The sequence below is a fragment of the Lutra lutra genome, chromosome 11 (genome assembly GCF_902655055.1).
Source record: "Lutra lutra chromosome 11, mLutLut1.2, whole genome shotgun sequence".
Taxonomy (NCBI): domain Eukaryota; kingdom Metazoa; phylum Chordata; class Mammalia; order Carnivora; family Mustelidae; genus Lutra; species Lutra lutra.
In genome coordinates this window covers 19,904,027-19,918,218 of record NC_062288.1, presented here as the reverse complement: position 1 = coordinate 19,918,218, position 14,192 = coordinate 19,904,027, and the positions used below count along the sequence as shown (strand labels likewise).

The 14,192-nt window shown below is 41.8% G+C and overlaps 2 protein-coding genes across 5 annotated transcripts in view; one reads left to right on the top strand and one right to left on the bottom strand.

Annotated features, from left to right (window-relative positions):
- Positions 1-6,301: 6,301 nt before the first annotated feature.
- LOC125080479 (uncharacterized) lies at positions 6,302-8,268 on the bottom strand. The gene is made up of 3 exons (XM_047694361.1): positions 8,107-8,268; positions 7,023-7,185; positions 6,302-6,806 (listed from the first exon to the last, which is right to left on the bottom strand). Exons 1-3 carry the CDS (start codon positions 8,266-8,268, stop codon positions 6,454-6,456), a joined length of 678 nt encoding a protein of 225 aa, XP_047550317.1. The 3' UTR covers positions 6,302-6,453.
- KMT2E (lysine methyltransferase 2E (inactive)) overlaps positions 7,248-14,192 on the top strand; it is a 98,616-nt gene continuing 91,671 nt past the window's right edge. For all 4 annotated transcript variants that reach the window (XM_047695774.1, XM_047695776.1, XM_047695773.1 and 1 more), the window contains exon 1: positions 7,248-7,620. The gene's annotated coding sequence lies outside the window, so the exon portion shown is untranslated. The remainder of the gene's footprint in view (positions 7,621-14,192) is intronic.

Sequence of the window (14,192 nt, the reverse complement as noted above, 5' to 3'; positions counted from 1 at the left end):
CGGGCTTTCTGCTCAGCAGGCAGCCTGCTTCCTCCTCTCTCTCTGCCTGCCTCTCTGCTTACTTGTGATTTCTCTCTGTCAAATAAATAAATAAAATCTTAAAAAAAAAATACTTTTTAGGATAAGTAATATTAAAGTGATATCATCACTTAGAATAAGCTTCTATATAATTTAACTCGATTTCAGTTTTAGTTGTATGAGGTATCATTTACTCTAGGTCGATAACCAATCTATTAGGACCAGTACTGTTTAAGAGATAGTTGTTCAGTGAAGGTATATTCTGTACCTCGAAAAGACAAGGCTGACCATATTGCTGTTTTGTGGTGTGCTTACAACAAAGGAACAAACAAACAAAAAACCCAAATCCAATTTTCTTTTATAATACAAAGACAAGAAAAACTGCATACTTCAATGCTTATGGCAAACAGAGGCAGCAATTGGAAAAAGCCATAAAATACTTTAAAAAAAGACAAAACACAATCACCAGCTCTAAACAGGACAAGCAGAGCTGGAAAACTAGGTCCATTCAGAAATTTTGTTCTGTAAATTACCACTCATTATGAGTAAAGAAAGGACCTCCAATAGATTTCTCAGCTCTTCACTGGCTCCATTTTTACATTTCATACTAAAGTTTATAGTTCACACTGAATGTTAAAGAGCCCATTTTCTATATCTACTGTTAAATCATTCCAGAGAACACTACAGTGGGCTCTGTAAGATTTTGCTAGCTTCCTGTCTGTTTCATTCAGGTGGAAGCAGAATACTATTAGTTTCTGTATTTTCCAGGGCAAACTCCGTACTTAGAAGATGTTTCAGGGCGCCTGGGTGGCTCAGGTCATGATCCCAGGGAAATGGGATCTAGCGAGCCCCACATTGGGCTCTCTGCTCAGCAGGGAGTCTGCTTCCTCATCTCTCTCTGCCTGCCTCTCTGCCTACTTGTGATCTTTGTCTGTCAAATAAATAAATAAAATCTTTAAAATATATATATATATATATGTTCCAAACTTGAACAGTTAGCAGGGAGACTACTGGCCTGATCATTTTTTTTTTAAAGACTTTATTTATTTGAAGAGGCCCCAGCCAAAGGCAGACAGAGCCACCCAGGCACTCTAATTTTTTTTTTTTTTAAAGATTTATTTATTTGGGGCAGGGCCGCTCCATCTCATGACCTGAGTTGAACCCAAGAATCCATGCTCAATGACACTCATCAGACTAAGCCACCCAGGGACCCCTAAGCCTGATCTTTTTGAATACCAGAAGGCAGTTAACTTCAAAATGTTTTTTTAATACTCTGGAATAAACCTATCTTTTTCTTAGGAAAACCAATCAAGTTGACTCAAGGTGTCCACAACTCTGAAAAGTTTTTTTTGAGGACTATTTGCATATATGAATTTCAGGTTTAGTGTTAAGATAAATAACATCTAGGGGCGCCTGGGTGGCTCAGTGGGTTAAGCCGCTGCCTTCGGCTCAGGTCATGATCCCAGGTCCTGGGTTCGAGCCCCACATGGGGCTTTCTGCTCAGCAGGGAGCCTGCTTCCTCCTCTCTCTCTCTGCCTGCCTCTCTGCTTACTTGTGATTTCTCTCTGTCAAATAAATAAATAAAATCTTTAAAAAAAAAAAAAAAAAGATAAATAACATCTTGCCCAGAAAGAAAGAGGTAGCATTAAATCCATTTTTTAGGAAGTTAAACTAATCAGGTGGCATGTTCAACCGTAACATTTTAAGGTATATATATTTTTTTTTTTTTTTTTTAATTTATTTATTTGTCAGAGAGAGAGGGAGGGAGAGCAAGCACAGGCAGACAGAATGGCAGGCAGAGGCAGAGGGAGAAGCAGGCTCCCCGCCGAGCAAGGAGCCCGATGTGGGACTCGATCCCAGGACGCCGGGATCACGACCTGAGCCGAAGGCAGCTGCCCAACCAACTGAGCCACCCAGGCGTCCCCATTTTAAGGTATATTTAAGGGCTTAAGTTAAATCCTCAGACATATCTTTTTGTTCTACACTTCGACAACACTAAAGTCAGGGGTTGGAGTGGGGCAGAGGAAAATTCCATATAAAAAAACAAAATCCAGGGGGGCGCCTGGGTGGCTCAGTGGGTTAAATCCTCTGCCTTCTACTCAGGTCGTGATCCCAGAGTCCTGGTATCAAGCCCTGCATGGCATCGGGCTCTCTGCTTAGCGGGGGGGGGGCTCTGCTTCCTTCTCTCTGCCTACTTGCTATCTATCAAATAAATAAATAAAAACCTTAAAAAAACAATTATTTAAAAAAAAATCCAGTGAAGACCCATTTAATCAGAGTATTTTCCTACTTTGAACTTGAGCTTCAAAAGATAAGACAATCACTATTCAAAAATACCCTAAAAGTGGGCGCCTGGGTGGCTCAGTGGGTTGAGCCGCTGCCTTCGGCTCGGGTCATGATCTCAGGGTCCTGGGATCGAGGCCCGCGTCGGGCTCTCTGCTCAGCGGGGAGCCTGCTTCCCTCTCTCTCTCTCTCTCTGCCTGCCTCTCCATCTACTTGTGATCTCTCTCTGTCAGATAAATAAATAAAATCTTTAAAAAAAAAAAAAAAAAACAAACAAAAATACCCTAAAAGCTTTAACAGCAGACAAAAGGGTCACCAATGTTTATAAAGTTCAAATCTGACCCTTAGAATTCTTACTGAAGAGCTTCATTTAACATGCGATTTTAATAAGCCCTATTATTGGAATGCCAATCTCAGGATACATAAAACACATGTAGGTACCAGAGGCTGTCACACAGACACTTATAAATGACAGCAAGAAAAATGATAAAAACTAAACTCATGGGGGTCCTCTGCTATCAGAGCAAGCAGTACTAAATACTTCAATAAGGCCCAAACACATCAAGGAATTAAAAACCCAAATAATAACTGGTGTTTATATACTGAAGTTAAAATGTCCTCTAGATTTGAGAAAGACGATGTTGAAAAATACGGCCAGTTTTTTTCTTCCCATCTTTCTGCAGTCAGAAATATCCCACCAGCAGCGCCGTCCCCCTTTTACCTAAGTCAAAGGGAAGGAAACCTTGCCTATGAGTCTCCTAATCCTTCCTTTCCTCATCAAACCCTGGTACTCAAGTGTGCTTTTGGTAAAGTGTGAAAGCTACAGTTTGCACTACAGTTTATTAGTAGAGTGTTATCTTAAAAAAAAAAATACCCCCCCCACACGGGTATACCTGAAAGCCAAACAAGTGTCAAGCATTGGGCCGCATCACTATTTAAAGAACGGTTCATATGACTTGGGAGCTAAAATATAAAGTTTCAGGAGGCAAAGTCTCAAGTTACCCAGGAGTGGGAAGTACTTTGGGTGGAACGGACAAAGACACAAACGTATGAAACAGCACTCCAGGTGTATTTTATCAACTAGGGGATGTCTGTCACCTAAAGCCAGTTACAAAACTTCCAATTATATAACAGATGATAATTTGAATCAAAATGTAAGAAGGCTGGGCTATGGTTTACTCAAATAATTAAAGAGAATGAGAAGGAAAAATATTTTGAGGGAATGGGTGAACAAAGTTCTTTGGAATCTAGTACCAAGCTCAGTATTTTTTCGGTAGTTTAGGAAGACTGTGGGCACCCCCCCTTGTATACCTTAACACTGCATTTACAGCTTGAGATAAAAATTTAGGCTTTATGGAGTCATAGAAATAAATGAAATTGCCCAGAGAGAACATATAACACAAGGAGGTAGTCAAAGAAATAATTCCAAGTAGTATTTAAAACACCATAGGAACGTGGCAAAGAAAAACTAGAGCTCAAGATGTGGCAATTGGGAATAATGTAGACATACTGATGAAAAAGACAAAAACTTGGGGCGCCTGGGTGGCTCAGAGGGTTGAGCCTCTGCCTTCTGCTCAGGTCATGATCTCAGGGTCCTGGGATCCAGCCCCACATCTGGCTCTCTGCTCAGCAGGGAGCCTGCTTCCCCCCCTCTCTCTCTGCCTGCCTCTCTGCCCTACTTGTGATCTCCCTCTGTCCAAAAAAAAAAAAAAAAAAAGTAAAATCTTATAAAAAGAAAAAAAAAACAAGGATGTTTCTATTAGCTTGAAAAATGGCCTCTCTTCCTTATTAAGGGAGAGTGAAGCTAGGAAGACTGAAAATTACCTTAAAAACCTGACTTCAGGGGTGCCTGGGTGGTTCAGTGGGTTAAAGTCTCTGCCTTCGGCTCAGGTCATGATCCCAGGGTCCTGGGATAGATGGAGCCCCGCATAGGGCTGTCTGCTCAGCAGGGAGCCTGCTTCCTCCTCTCCCTGCCTGCCTCAATGCCTACTTGTAATCTGCCAGTGAAATAAATAAATAAATAAATAAAATCTTTAAAAAAACAAAACAAAATGAAACAAAAACCCGACTTCATATTTGTTCCCTTTTTCCTGAGCCAAAATAAAAGTTGCTATGACAGTTTAGGGAGACACAATTTATACACGACAAATCCTCCAAGTTATTCAAGAGTTCTTAAATGCAGTGCCCATTTTCTATTCACAAAGGATGAACACAAAAAACTCTGAACTCTAAAATCTTAGTACTACTTAATATTTACACTTTAATTACAGGCTTTTCAGTTTATTCATACTGTTACTTCAATGAAAAAGCCACAAAAACTAGCAAGGGTTTAAGTATAAACAAAATCTTGTTTTCACACTACCAAGTCTACAACTAACACTATAAGAAATAACATAACCTTGACCTGAGTTAAATCCATCTTTTCAGGTCTAGCAAACATTTCCTCCTAGCACAAGATGTGTCCTGTCAAAAAGCAATTCAGGTTTCGGTGCAAGTATCTTTGTTGTGTGTAACTCCCTACTCTCACCACCACCAGAGGGGAGAAGCTTTTTCAATTTTCACCAGTTTAGTTAAATGGCTACTATGCTTGTCTGTCCAAGTGGGAATAACCAAAAACAAAACTAGTATTTCTTACTGAACCTACCAATATAGGCTACTTAATAACTTTTGAACTAAAGACCTTCAACTAACAAGGTTTCAAAAACTGTAACTAAAGTTCCACACTTCCTACAGAAGTGGTTTAAAGAGGTAGGCTTCATAATGGTGCAGGAATCTTAATGAGTAACATTTACCGAAAGTGATTTCATCTTTTATTTTTAAAAACCATACATAAGAGGGCAACAGAAAGACAAAAGTTTGAAAACATCCTTATTTCATGTAGATTACAACAGCAGCAGCTTTTATTGTTATTACTAATCACTCCTAAATTTGAAAAGCGTATCCACTAAAATGACATATTCTTTTAGAATATACAGATAGGGAGAATATGAAAAGTACACAGGAAGGAACAGAAAGCCTGAAAATGATCCTCAAAATTCAAATGGTAACTTTTAGGAAATTTTAAGTGTTCCTGGGTGTTACTTACACCTTTTACACTTGCTTCCAAATATAGGAAATATTTTTTCCTCTGGGATCTGAGAAACCTAACGCTTTCTCAAAAAATTACCGATAACTTCTTGACGTTGTGGCCCAGCTAGTCTTTTTTTACTCAGTCCAGCGGCCCTCAGGGACTCGCAGATGACTGCGACTCCAACACTACGAACCTGTCACCTTACGTAAGAACTTTGCAAGGAGAAAGGTAGGTAAGAAAATAGGGCACCAAACCTCCACCACCAACAGCCGTCACCCCGTAAGGAGTGTCCCTCCAGGGGCTTTCCCCCCGCAGCCGCAACTGTAAGCTATATGGGGGAGGGGAATCGCTCTCAAACAGTCATCTCTTCCTTTTCAGGCCGCCAACGCCGACCGCACCACAGTCTCCTCCGCCCAAGCCCTTTCCCCTCCCCCGCCCAAGCCTGGGTCGGAGCCAAACCCCACAGGAATGCAGCCCGGTCACATGCGCTGCGGCGGCGGTGGACGTGCCTCTCCCCCCGCGCCCCAAGGAGACCCAGCGCCATCTTGCCCTGACGCAGTTACAAAAGTCATGGGAGGAATTTCGTCTCCTCGTCCCCGCCAGCGCCCCAAAGTTTCGCAGAGGCCGAGCCGGGGCCCTCACCTCGCGCAGGGACAGGAGAAAATACTCAGGGAAGAGCCTTGAGATTCTCTTCGCCACTGCTTGGGTTCCATATCAGCCGCGGCAGCAACGATCACCATCGTCACTTCTCCCTCTCTGCCTTTGCAACAGCCTCCCCCGACGGCTCTGGCCCCCACCCGCCGCTGCAGCATGAGGTCATCGCTAGCCAATCACGACGCGCCCGACAGAACACATCAGGCACTGATTGGCTGCACGGACCGCCTCTGCCTCTCCCCACTTCGCTTACCAAGCGCTCCCGGTCTCTGTGGAGCGAGAAGACGGAAACCGCCATTTCGGGGGAAAGACCCCGAAAACAAGAACAAGAATCACCGTGTTATTTTAGTGGGGAAACCCTTGTTTTATTCTTTGGCTTCCCCTTTTTTTCTTCGAGATAACCATCTCTCTGTCCCTCCCTCGTTTAATCACCACCACATAAAGGAACTCCCGCTCCCCACCCCGCACACTGTCCCGCCGGCGGGGAAATCCTTCCCCTGGGCCAAAAGAAGTAGGAGGCAGCGACGGCAACTGCACCGACGGCAACGGCAGCTTTTTACCCCGAAACACGGTGGCAGGAAAGCGGCGCTGACGGTGGCTGTACTTTTCCTGCTGCTTCTCCCCCCGACCTCTTCCGTTTCTCGCTCCTCCATCGAGACGGCGCTGGACGCCCCAGCTCCGCTTTTATCCGGTGCCCGGAGTCTGCGCACTGGAGCCTCCACAGCCCCTAGTGGGCGTCGAGTGACACCCCAACCGAGTTCACCCAGCGCTGGAGGCCAGACTGGGGAGGGGGAGGGGAAGACTGAGACTGAGATGGTTTGGGGAGTGGGAGAAAGTGCATCGCTTTAGGAAGGGGGGGGAGTTGTTCCCAGGGCCTAAAGTCCTCATCCTTCCACCCAGCAGTGGCGTGCCCAACGTCGCCGATATCCAGACTTGAGGGCTGCTCAAGGAAAAGGGGTAAAGAACCAATCCCACCAAATACCGAAACTTCCCAAACCTTCTGTGAATTGTTGAATGCATCTGTTGTGAAAAAGACGGAGGTTCTGCCCACCTCTCTGCCTCCAGTTGGCTATCTTCAAGCCTCTCTGGAAGAGGCAACGGCGGGTGGCAGCCCACAAGCAAAATGGCGGCGGGAAGCTTCGTCCCCTCCCCCTCTGCCCCTGCGGAGCGGGGCGGGCGGGCCCCGTGCACTTGCCGCCGCCGCCGCGGCCGCCGCCGCCGCCGCCGCCGCCGCGGCCGCCGCCGCCGTCGCCGCCATTTTCCCAGAGCGAGAGGCAGTGACACTGAGCGGGCGCAGGGGGCCGAGTCGGAGACCGTGCCTGAGTTCGGGAGCGGCAACAGAGGGGGCATAGACACTCTGAGCAGCCTTGCCGTCGCCTCTGCGTTCCTGTTGACTGTCTGGGTGCCCCCTCCCCTACTCTTTGATTGCTGGTGAAGAGGCTGCGCGCTGCTGTTTGGGGAGGGGGTGTGTGGAGCCGGGTCCTGTGTCCGCAGTGGCTGCTGTCGGGGGGTCGTCTGTTCGCGGAGGTGTGGAGAGACTCCCTGGGGGTCGAGCAGATAACGGGGTTCGGGTGTCTGGTGTGTGAACATCACAGGTCAGTGCTTGTCGTCTCCTTGGGAGTTCTTGGGGTTTGTGGGGTGGAGGGACGCGTGTTTCAAGGGGGAGGGGGCTTTCTCATTTTTATTCTTTTGCGAGGGGGGTGGGGGGAGTCGACGTTGACTCTCAGGTGTCTGGGCTGGAGGAAGACGCTGCTTGTTTGAATAGAATTTATCCTTTCTCTTCCCTGTCCCTAGAAAGGGAGCATTATGGCGGGTTTTAGGGTTGGGGAAAGGGGAAACTGGCAGTTAAACCCCCTTGAGAGTGGGAGTTAGGGAGGGGGCGCACTCCTCATTGGCAGCGGGTTAAGGCCGCTTGGGTGAGGAGGGAGGCTTGTGACTGTTAGTAGGGTTTGTGTCGAAGTGGTCCCAGGAGCTGCCAGTCTCCCTTTCCTCGACCGCATCTTGTTCAGGTGCTGAAAAACCGTATAGGCCCCATTTTCTTCTTCTTCCATTAATTGCTTGGTATTCTCTGGTGCAATTACCTGGTAAATACGAAGGGGGTTAAGAGGACGTTCTGGGTCTCTATCTCCCTTTGTGGGGGAACGAGACAGCTCCTCATCCTCTCCGGGAGAGGGTAAACCCGCCCCTGAGGTGGTCACCCCAGTACCCAGCCTTCTCAGTCTCCTCCCCCACTCCTCTTGCATTATCGCGGTCCTTTACTGTACCGCAGGCTTAGAATCCACAATATGGCACATTTCAGAAAAGCTTATTTTGACCAAAGGGATTGGCACAAACACTGTGGCAGCAGATAGAGAAGAGAAACAAACGGTTCACTGTGCTAAACGGGGGAGGGGGGAGAGAAAAAACAATCCGGAGTGCTCTCTTCCATTGGCCCCAGTTCCGTAGAGATAGATCCGTTCTTGCTAGACTCTTAAGAATGATACAATTTAAAGTCAAAGAGAAATCGCTAGAGTTCGCTTTGGAGTAAACCCTGGGTTTTGTTTTGGTTTGGTTTGGGTTTTTTGGTGCCTGTTTCCCCTCCTTTTAGAGATGTGAATAACGTAAGGTGTTGGAGTTCTGGAGACCTTGGAGAGAATTAAGTGAGGTGCATTCAACTCTAGGCTGGAGACATCAATACCTAATTGGAAGATAGCCCCGTTTTTTCCTTTATTTTCCGAGATGGGAAGTAAAAAGTGAAATTTCCCTCTTTTGTCCTTTACAGATTCTAAAAATGGCGGCCCCAGGCTGATGTTGTGGTAATCTAATCAGCTCGGGTCCTCCACACCCCATGCAGTGCGTTTGTCTGCAGCATATTACGGGCTTATTATGTTTACATGAAAAGACTGTGCTTCTTTTCTTCCCCAAATAGTTTACAAAAATGTGTTGATTTTACTGCAAATTACAGTGCTGTGTTTTAGTTGATTAATTTTATTGGTTTTTCCTGAGAGGCAAATAAAATGACACCACTTTCGAAAAAAAATTAAAACACTCAGGTAGCCTTAGAAATTCAAGTAGTGAGGGTAGGTACTCTTAAACATTTAAAAAAAAAATTACTTGGGACAAGGAATAGTTTCTTGCTTGGTTTAGTGCAAGTGTTTTTTATTCTCTGTGCTAAAGTAAGTTAAAATGTTTAATAAGTGTGTAAGTGTAACATTTTGTGGGACTACATGTTTTAATTTAAAGTGAAATGTTTCCCATCCACTTCTTGACCAATTTTGTGAATTTTGGTTTTTGTACTCTTTCAGATTAATTTTTAGGGAGCTGTACAAACAAGCCTAAACCTGTTACTTCACTGGGTGTGGAGATGCTTGTTCTTCTCATTATTCTATTTTGCATCCATTTTTCTCACGTATTTTAGCATTCCTTAAGAATTTTCCAAGTTATCTGTATATTTCACGAAGTGCAGCTGCACACTTTGCTACCTTTTAAAATTGTTTTATAGCATACTATTGTAATTATGTAAGTAGAAAAGTAAGGCTTTAGTTCTTGAAGCCACCCCCCCCCCCACACCAATGCCCATTTACCTATTTTGGGATGTGGAACTTTTTCTGTTTTAATGACTTGAAGTAAAAGCCATATCATAATATAGGGTCTTGAATCCATTTTATTCTAATTTCAGAATCTACTAGATTGAGACAGAAAATTAAATGGTGTCATTTACCAGTATTTGAAAAAGTAGGAATGATTAAAATTCACCTCTGTAGTAGGAGGTTGATATTTTTGGCCTCAACTTAGCAGTGAGTTTTCAGTGGGGCCATTAATGGCGTTTAATGACCAGTCTGATATGGAATAACTGAAAGATGAGTGCCTTTCAATCCAGTAGTTCTTAAAAAGGTTGGGGAGTATACACCCTTTAATGATTCTTTTATTCCACTGTAAATTCTGCTCTGATATTTACAGTGGAACAAGAGAATCATGAAGTTCACAAATGAGCTAGTTTATTTTTTGTTCTACAAAATAATCTTAGAAATAACTGGCTTAGAGAGTTTCATCATGGAAGACTGAGCACATAACCTTACTTAGAATCTTTGAAATAATAGTGGGTAGTAGGAGTATGTGTAGGGATTTCTGGTCAATACTCATTTTTATTATGCTCTGGGTGATCATGTAAGTCTAGGTCGTAACTTCAGTGTAATGATTGTGCGTTTGTTTTATAGACTGTGTGGTTAAGATCTGTGGTTCAGAAGGTTGGTACTTTAACTTACTATTTAATGTAGGAAATCAGTATACTCTTAGGGAAATTTGGTTTATGTAGCCAGGGGAGGGAACACTGTCTACACCCATTGTTTTTTCTTGATAGTGACCTTGATCAGGTCTAGACACAGAGCATTTGGACTTACTTGGCTTCAGATAAACAATACCAAGTTAGAAATCATGAGAAAAGCTGCCTTCACGCTATTAGCTTTCCTCATACTGGGCTGCTCCATTGCCTTAGGTTTTTTTTTTTTTGCTTGTTTTGATATATGTTTGAAGTATGTTATACTTTATTTTAAATGGTTAATTTATAAATAACATGGTTATAAATGTTTGGCTTTTGTTAATGTATACCCCATTGACTGTGTTTTAAATTAGAATTGTAGAGGCAAATTTATTAAAAGGTTAGGCATGGTTTTTTCTCTCGGTGAGTTTTGATACAGTATGTCTGGTAGGGTAGGGGGGAGACTAGTCAAATGGTCTTTTGTTCTTAGGGTAGCTGAGTTTTGAGGGATTAGGTGTTTATCTGTTTAAGTGGATTTGTGGAAAATTATAACGTAATTGGAGAGCAAATTTATTTTTAGAGACTATATTTTGATCGTACTTCCCTTTTGTTGTCAGTGTACGTTATAGGATCCCTTTGATCTCAATTTAAGTTTAGAACCTTTACAGGGCTCCTCCATTTCCCTTCAACTCTTTAGATCTCTGATAGCTCTCTCACAATTTTGGCTTGTCTTAGAGCTTCCAGCCAGAGAATTTTTACCATGTATACCACAGTAAGCTCTAGGACTTCTTGGATCTAAAATGAGGAAGTGAAGATAAAAGCCCAATTAATAATTTAGGAGAAATTCTTCCTTTTAACACACACCTTAGTGGTCTTAGTGAAAGTCTAACTTCTTAAATTGGTTTCTTATTTCTAAGAATAATGTACCCATTTTCACGCATCAAAGCCTTACACCTGTAGGGTTTTTTTTTTAAAGTGTGTTACATAAATCCTAACAGATCCGCTTTTCTGGAAGTTAGTACTGGGACTTAAATGTGTGCTATCATTGAGTGTTTAAAATGGAGAAAACGAAAAAGACTTGGAAGAACTGTCAAAAGGAGCTAAAGAAATATCAGTGTGGAATTTTTGTAAAAGATGCTGTGTTTATTTTTTAAAATATTTTAATAATGTATAACTAGCTTTCATTTCCAAAGGATTGATTCACAGTAGAGAGTAGGTGCTCACTTATTTGTTGTACTTAAAGCTTTCATTTAAGCAGACACATCTCAAATATTCTGGGTGATCAGGAACTGTTCCTTGTGATATGTTAGAATAAATGTTTAATACTTGTATTCAGGGAGAATTTTTAATGTTAGCTATAGAATTATTTTTACTTTATGGTAAAATTTTTCTTTTGTGTTGACTGACAAAAAAACAAGGATACTATTTTAGATGTTGCTGTATAAGTGTTAGTTTTTAGGCTGAGTTTAAAATTGGAGTACCTTACTGTCTCTTTTTGACTGTCTTTTGTAACGTACAAGTGTTGGGAAGAGCCTTTTTAAAATATTAAATGGATAATATGTATTACTTAAAATTTTATTTAATATGGAAGAGGAATATTTATGGTTGAAAATAGTTTTTTAGCACACCAAATTTGAAGTAACAGTATTTAACTAAAAATCTTGCTATTGCAATTAAAGTAATTCCTACCTAAAGAGAGAGGTAGGAATTAACCAAAAGATTTTTTTTTGTTAATTGTGAGCATTCATGCTAAGTGCTACATTAAAAATCAGATGGTGACTGGGGCGCCTGGGTGGCTCAGTGGGTTAAAGCCTCTGCCTTCGGCTCAGGTCATGATCCCAGGGTCCTGGGATCAAGCCCCGCATCGGGCTCTCTGCTCAGCGGGGAGCCTGCTTCCTCCTCTCTCTCTCTCTGCCTGCCTCTCTGCCTGCCTGTGATCTCTATCTGTCAAATAAATAAATAAAATCTTTAAAAAAAATCAGATGGTGACTAAAGCTAATTTAATTAGATATTACTTGTATCTTTAAGAATATAAGAAGTTTTTATTAACCATTAGTAACTAGGATGCTTTTTTACTTAAGTCAGAGTCAAGAAAATAGTTGGGCCTTACATTTCACTTGATAAATATTTTCCCTTAATATGAAATCAGTTCTTTCTTCCCTACAGACAGCTCATAAATAAAATTCTATTTTTAGGTAGTTTACAAAAGCCGTTTTTGTATTGTTAGGTGAATTTTCCAGCTTTACTGGAAAATCTGATTTGATTATTTATAAGAACTATTTGTTTGGGATCTTGGACTTTTAGTGCAACAGCTCAGTCAATTTTTTGATGTGTTGAGTTATGCCATCAAAACAAGATATTATGGCTTTCCACACATAAGTAATCTATAATATAGTAATTCATTGAGTGAATAATCGATTACTTGTCCATTATTTCTAGTTAAAATATTTATTTTTGCATTTTAAAGTTGTCCTAAGTGTGAAATCTGAGTTTAATTAAGACAGGACCTGAGAAAATTATTTGTGCAACTTTCTTTATTTGAGTTGTACAGTTGGAGAAGAGATAATTTTCTAGCAACTCTTAGATGTTTGCTTAATTTAGAGTTAATCTGAAGGAATAAACATCTTCGTCCTGAAGTTTATAATTGAGAGAACATTGAGTAATCACACCTGTGTTATAGCTAACTTTGTTACAGCATTTAAGGTCTGAGCCTATGGCAATAAAGTTAACTAATGGAACAGTGGGATTGAGATAGTTTTGGTTTGTGGTATTCATAAAATAATCTTAAATTCCAAGTTCACAGAATTAGGTTAGCTAACATTTTATCTACAACCAGAAAATTTTTTTAAAACATTTATTTGACAGAGAGATCACAAGTAGAGCAGCAAGCAGAGAGATGGGGGGGGGGGAAGCAGGCTCCCTGCTGAGCAGAGAGCCCCATGCAGGGCTGGATCCCAAGACCCTGAGAACATGACCCAAGCCGAAGGCAGTCTTAACCCACTTAGCCAGCCAAGTGCCCCTAAGACCAGAAAAATTTTCAATGTTTAACTCTATTTTGACTTTTGTTTTCAAAAGGTATTTATAACATAATTTTTACTTAAAGACTAACTGAAAAAAATTCCTCTTGTTTTTGTATGTTGTTTGAAGAAAGACAGGTTTCAGTAATTTGAAAACCCATTTTCTGTTTAATGATATGGCAAAAGATGGGAAGATTCTTATGTGACTGATTGAAAGGTTGAGACTGCTTCATTAGCCATAAATTGATGGGGTTCTGGGGTTGGTCTGATACATAGTAACTCTTCTTGAGAAAGTAAGATTGTTCCTTTTGAATTATTTGCTTTTCTGCTGCTTCTCTTTAAATGAAGCTGCATAATTGGCTGAATTGACACAGCCCTGTTACATCTTACCATTAAGCCCCCAGCAAAACCATATTTTTCAAGCACAGACAAAAGATTATTTTATTTCTACTTCTCAAAAGCCTGCTGTTTTACAGTTTGTTTGGATGCAAGGTACAGAAATCAGCTCCAGCTGTAGGGAAATCTTAGAGAACTTTTTTGAAGAAAGTACAGTTAGACCTCACAGGAATTGGCAAGGTGTCAGTAAGCCACTGTTCTCCATCTTGATCCCTTTAATTAGCTGTGACTGGTTAAGGAGATGGTGGTAGAATGGGTATTTATGGTGTGGGGGAGTTTGCTTGGGTGGAGAGCAAGAGAAGGACACTTAATTCATCGTAAAACAATTGCTTTTTTTCCCGGGATGTTCATGTGTACTTGGGAGGGCCTCTGAAACTAAATAGTGTCAAATGCATGATTCCATTTTTTAAATTTAATTTTATTTTTTTAAAGATTTTATTTATTTATTTGAGAGAGAGACAGTGAGAGAGAGCATGAGCGAGGAGAAGGTCAGAGAGAGAAGCAGACTCCCCATGGA

Coding starts and splice junctions, on each gene's coding strand:
- LOC125080479 (XM_047694361.1), bottom strand. CDS start 8,268: ATGCAAGAGGAGTGGGGGAGGAGACTGAGAAGGCTGGGTACTGGGGTG. Junction 7,186..8,106: donor ACCCCCTTCGTATTTACCAG/GTAATTGCACCA, acceptor CCCGCTCCGCAG/GGGCAGAGGGGGAGGGGACG. Junction 6,807..7,022: donor CATTCAACAATTCACAGAAG/GTTTGGGAAGTT, acceptor CCCCCTCCCCAG/TCTGGCCTCCAGCGCTGGGT.